The sequence below is a fragment of the Daktulosphaira vitifoliae genome, unplaced genomic scaffold (assembly GCF_025091365.1).
Source record: "Daktulosphaira vitifoliae isolate Bord-2020 unplaced genomic scaffold, ASM2509136v1 Scaffold_3, whole genome shotgun sequence".
Taxonomy (NCBI): domain Eukaryota; kingdom Metazoa; phylum Arthropoda; class Insecta; order Hemiptera; family Phylloxeridae; genus Daktulosphaira; species Daktulosphaira vitifoliae.
Window position 1 is genome coordinate 42,824,729 of NW_026099574.1, and position 6,320 is coordinate 42,831,048.

General features: G+C 24.1%; 1 protein-coding gene across 6 annotated transcripts in view; it reads right to left on the reverse strand.

The window, feature by feature from the left end:
* The window catches only part of LOC126903368 (uncharacterized), an 8,849-nt gene extending 3,619 nt beyond the window's left edge, over window positions 1-5,230 (reverse strand). The window contains exons 1-4 of one of the 6 annotated variants that reach the window (XM_050681547.1): window positions 4,942-5,131; window positions 4,819-4,861; window positions 4,211-4,270; window positions 2,042-3,324 (exon numbers count right to left, since the gene is read on the reverse strand). In XM_050681547.1, coding sequence (XP_050537504.1) covers window positions 2,042-3,278 — 1,237 coding nt within the window. In that variant the 5' untranslated portion in view covers window positions 3,279-3,324; window positions 4,211-4,270; window positions 4,819-4,861; window positions 4,942-5,131. Of the gene's footprint in view, window positions 1-2,041; window positions 3,456-4,100; window positions 4,133-4,210; window positions 4,271-4,778; window positions 4,862-4,941 lie in introns of those variants that run through there. The other 5 variants (XM_050681545.1, XM_050681546.1, XM_050681548.1 and 2 more) reach the window with 5 other exon arrangements.
* Between the last annotated feature and the right edge of the window lie 1,090 nt (window positions 5,231-6,320).

Below are 6,320 nucleotides of genomic sequence, written 5' to 3' on the forward strand. Positions count from 1 at the left end.
TTAGCGATTTTTAAATTTGTAATTTTTTGGGGGATTTCCCCCGTTTACGGGGAACGAGGGAATTTTTTTCAATTTTTGAGGGTAATGTCTTCGACTAGATACGATTTGTGATCTTTTGACATATTGTTCATCAAAATCGGTCCAGCGAGAGCTGAGATTGAGCGTTCACAGACACAAAAAAAAAAATAAAAAAACACATCATAGTAAAATTAATACCTTCTCAGCTTCGCATCGAAGCTAATAATTTTTTTTAGAAATTATTTATATAACAACATATTACTAAAAAATTTGTTTTATTATAGAATGGTAATAAAAACACAAATAGAGTTAAAAAATTATCAAATTACAAAGTAAAATTGTTTACTTTTGCAGTTGAATCATTTATCATATCAAATCTCATTCGAGAATAAATACTTTAAAAATATTAGAAATGAATGATTTTAATTATTTGTACTTGGATAAAGCTGGTTATGCCACTTTTTATTACATTATGGGATTTTTTTTCAATTTATGAGGATAATATATCTTTAACTAGATACTATATGTGATCATTTAATGTATCGTTCAAATAAATTAGTCAAGTGAGAGCAGAGAAAATAAATGACAGCCTCAAAAAAAAAAAAAACGCTTAGTAAAATAATTTGAATATAAATAAGAAATTTCTTCTTACGAGGGAGGACTACAGTGATGGGATCGAACCTTGATATTTATTGAAGTTATTGAATTTAAATCAAAGGATGTGAACATATTTTTTCTAACACAAAAGAAATGAAAATATAAATTGTCACAGGTGGATTTGAACGTCGAACCCTAACCGTGAAAGACACAAGTGGTACCGATTCAGTAACTTTCGTTGTTAAATAAAATTGACAATTTAAGCTAATTTAAAATTTAAAGTTTCATTTTCGACTTTAAAAAAGTAAAAAAATAAGTTAAATATGTTTAACTTCTTATGTCTTATGAAATTTATTTTATGTCAATTAAATTATGTAATATTTATGAAAGTCGATGTATTACCCCTTGTAAAGTATTATAAAATAAAATAAAATAAAATACAAAACCTAGAATTTTAGCACAAAAATAGTATATTTTTGAATACAGTAGCTATTTTTACCAAGAAGATATATATAAGAATCTATATTGCGAATTTTCTTTTTTCATAGTAAAGTACATAATATAAGCTCTAATTTAAGATTAAATAAAAGTGTCAATATTCCGGAATATTTTCAAAAATTTAATTGAAAAAGCTTTACTTGTGTGCAAAAATTGCTATTTTGAATCCCCCCAGTGGGCAGGTTTTGAGTCAGATTTTCAAAAAATGTTATCAAATGAAAGCGAAACATCTAAGATTTCAATATAAAAAAAATTATTATTATTTATTTATTTTTCAAAAAGTTATGGCAGTTTTCAGTATTAAAATATTTCATGTTTCATGACTCCACTGTGCTAGGTTTTTTATATTCATGTTAACTGAAGAACTATTTAAAATACTTTAATATTTTTAGTAAAACATATAAGTAAATATTTATGTTAATTTAATTTCTGATAAACTGTAAAAATTTCAGTCTAATAGTCATAATATATTTAAAATTTATGTAAAGATATAAAATTTTAGAAATTAATAAAAAATGTTTTAAAAATCTATTAGCTACTTCGTACAATAAATGTGAAGAAAAACATTCACATTTTTGATACCAAAAATTCTTATCAATGTTATAATCTAGAGTATTTAAAAATTTTAAAAGTAATATTGTTCTTCTATATTTTACCCTAACTTGAATTTTTACCAAAAAAATATAGTGTTTATAAGCTTATAATTTAATAAAAACTTTAATATACTCTAGATATTTTTACTAAAGCATCAATAAGAAATTTAATTATCATATTTTTTCTTAAAATGTATATTTTAAAATGTTTAAAAATATATTTTATATAAATATTACAATAAAAAAAGATTGTTTATGTTAAAATTAAAGACTAAGAATCTAACAATTGTTCAAAAATGAATGCAACGTACTGTATTTACTATATTAAAACTTACCTATTAAATCTGGTGTTAGAAAGAATTTAAAGTCTTTAATGTTTATTCTTTGAACTGCCTGTATGTCATAAATCAAATGAAATGAATCTGCATAGTTTTCGAGTTTTTTAACATATAAATCAACTTGATCAGTATTTTCTAATATGATTCCATATATCTCCATTAGATTTTGTTCCGTAACATTTGTTTCTGAGTCTATATTGAACTTTATCATAATATTATCCATAAAATCTTTTAATTTTTTTATGATTACATCTGGTAAATCGTTTTCTATTGGACGTGTGCCACGAAACCAATATAAAATTACATATAAATGATTAAGAATAGATATAAGAAACATATTTGCGGGTTCCCTAAAAATGTGTAAAGTAATATATGATTGTAGAATCTCTTTAATTCGTTTACACAAACATTTTAAAGACTTGTAATCTTGGAGGATTATATCATTTTTAATCATTTCAGATACTAAATATACGAAATTAGCTATAAGCATTCCGATAGGATGAAAAGTTGCACCAATTAAAAGTTTTTGGAATACTCTCATGTCAATGAATAAATATTGATACTTCACAAAACGAAATATATCATGTATAGTCAAGTTAGTTTTGTCAGCACACTGCAAATCAAGAGGAACAAATCGAAGAAGGTCTAAAATATTTTTTGGTTTACCATTAACAAATTCTTGATGTTGTCTTAATTCAGTACCATATATTAAATTTTTATCTGACTGATTTAACATTATATTATAAAATAACACATTTTCAGGGTGAAATCTTGTTATGTTGTTTATTTCAACTATTTCGGGAATTATTTCTTTAATAATTTTTCCTTTTAGATATTTTGTAACAAAGTCTAATTCATCAATATTTAATTGACTAGACATGTCCTCATTAGGATAATTGACAAATTCTGATAATAGTACATTAGAACAATAATTATCAATAAAACGTTCTAACTGGGTCATCATAGAATAATTTTGTAATCTTAAACCTTTTACACCAAGAAAAACTTTGTTATATTCAATATTATTACCTGTCTCATATCTATACATTACATTTATCGAACCAGAATTATTGTTTAAATATAAATTTACCGTCATTAAATCATAAGGAAAATGATATCCATCAATTGTCAGAAGATCTTGAATCATTAATAATACAACATCGCCATGAGTTTGAATAGCTTGTCCATATTTTTTTAAATCTTCTTCGGTATAAATTTCAATATTTTTATACATTTGAAACAAATATTGTTCACCAAGTTTAAAATAGTTCAACAAGTATCTAGAATAATTGCAATGTTTTGGTCTGTTATCAGATTTTATTAATGTGACGTTAAATAGTAAAATAGACAAAATAGTTATAAAAATCATATTTTTTTAATTATTTGGAAATTTTAATAAGAATAAAAAATATTATAATGAAATAATTTGTTAAGAGTCAGTTTATTTTATATGGTAGATTTTCTATTATTACATTTTTTATTTTTTACTCGTATAGAATATTTAATGAAAAATTTGTGTCTGACAAGATTATTTTGATTTTTAGAATAAATAACAAGAATAAATACAAAAAGAACTTATTAATATTTTTAAATATTAATATATTTTATAACATATTTTCTATTAATATCTAAATAGAGTAGTTATGTAGCGCGGGTGGGTTCATTTCGTAGCGTAAATTTATAATACTTGCTCCGCCCGTGCTACATACTCACTCAATGTATTATTTAGTTAATTTAATTTAATTAGTCAATTTGGACGTTTATTTGGCAACAGAAAGGGTTTCAAAATGGTAATATTTACACAAAATTTTAACTTTATCTACTTAATTTATGAAAATATTCCGGAAATACTAACAATTTTACATATTTATATAATATATAAAAGTTTATATAATATACATTAATTTTAATGAAAAAAATTTAACTTCTGAACTTCGTGGTGAAAATGGCTATCATATTTAAAAATATAATATTTTATTGTTAAAATTATCGATTTTATATTTTTAACTTTTTGAAAGATATATGGATCAATAAAATTAAATTAAATTAAATATACCTCTTTCAGTCTATTTTTTAAATTGAATAATTTTCCTTTATACAATGTTTAAAATTTTAAACTCACATGTAGAAAATAGAGCTATTCTAACTTAACTTTATGTATAATACCTTTATATATCTTAAATTAAAGCTTATGCGATATACTTTATTTTGAAAGAGAAACTTGACCTATGAAATTAAAATGAAATCTTATTAGTGAAAACGAACATTAAAGTTAAAGAAAAAAGTACGATTTTTGTATGAAAATTAAAAAAAAAATTAAGGAATTGTTGTACAGAAACTTATTTTAATTTTTTACATTTTTTTGTAAAACAAGAAAAAAAGTTGGGCTGTGATACATAAAAGCTATGATTGAAAAACAGCTTTAAAAAATTCAAATGTCCCAGAGTAATTATTTCTTAAACTAAATTATTTAGCGTTAAATGTATAGAATATATATTATAGATTTTGATATTATTTTTAAAAAAAAATTCATTACAAAAATTTTCTGAAATTACGTTTTACTTGCTTAAAAATATAAAATGAAAAATCTTTTTTTCTAAAATTCTCGATTGAAATAATCATTTTACAACAAAATACTTCGTATAAAAAATATATAGTATTTAATTTTCAAAAATCTTAGTTATATGTAAAATTATAGTTAGATTTATAGTTCTGCAGTTTTTATAACACTAACGATTTATATATGATGGATCAAAACTGTTTATTTAACGTACTATGAGTATAATTAGGGTACTTGTTTCAATAGTATTGTATGGTCTGCAATAAATAAATAAATAAATAAATATTATCAATTATTTTAGTTAATAATGGAAAATTATAAACATTTTCATTTTTACTTGTAGTAAATATTGCTTTTGCTCTTCGACTGTTGCTAATGTGGACTGTATTTTTCTTTTAACAAGAAGAAGGCTACTTAGATCGCTTAACTACAAATTAATAAAAACGAAATTTTGCTGTATGTGCATAGTGAGGCATTTATTTGGAGACTGGTGTTTCTTCGCTGATCATCAGAAAATCGATCGTCTGCTTATCACAATAATAATAATAGAAAAAAAAACTATACGATAACGTACGCCGCAACATCGACTTTTTTTAATATGCTATTGCAGTTATCAATTAGTTTTACATAACGGTTGGTCGTATAGTTAACTACTACTTCTATTAATGCAATTATTTTTTTTACCTTTTTGTAGATATTCATTTTCTCCCTAAAATAATTTGCTGTTGTTCATTAATAATAAATGACACGGGTCCTTACTATCTTAATCAGTGTCGAATATATTATTGCGACGTAAATCGTATCACTTGGCTCCGGTATCCGGTTTACCATTGGATTGAGATAAAGAAAACTATTGTTGACTTGATTTTTGTTTTATTATTTTATAATTCACATGAGAGACAGCTAGGTTTTAAATTCCTTTACTCCGAGTTATTTCAATCACACAGCTCATGTATACTGTCACTGATAAGATACTTTGGTAACAAAATCTATTTAATATACTTATAACAAAGCGTTTATACTAACTAAATATTGTTATAATTCAAATAACAAAAATTAAAAAGTAAAAATAAAGAAATTTTGGGATTGGGCTACATATGGTGAGACCCTGATGTCATGTATCTATTGGGGTCGTATGGTTCGAGGGTTTAGAACGACAAAGATAACTAGATATAAAAATAATAACGCAGTACCTTTAATTGAGGTGTAATAAACTTTTGTCTGGTTAGTTTTTAATGTCCTAAGAGACAACGAAACGGCGGAGCCAGTTCACGAATACCATATAACGTGAATATGTATAATATTTTAACTGACCAATCAAAATTAACACTAAGATTTATTAATTTAATAAATGATCTATTGCTTTGTTATTCTTTACTCAAACTTATTAACTTAAAATAATTGGGATAACATAAATTTACTTACTTCTTTTATTCTTGCAAATTGCTGTGAGATGATTCGATAAATATTTCGATATGTATATATACACTTATAAGTGTTCGATTCGTACTTTGTCACAAAAATAGAAAATTAAAACAAATTCTTTTCGAATGTATATAATCAAGACGCATAAAAAAGAATAGCCGACAACAACATGGGGTTGTGACTAACAATTGTTTTCTTATTTGAATTCGGTGAAAGCGAACTCTCGTCACTCTCTCTCCCTCTGAAAGGATTTCAGTGCTTTTTATAGTAAAATGATAGTAACACCAATCC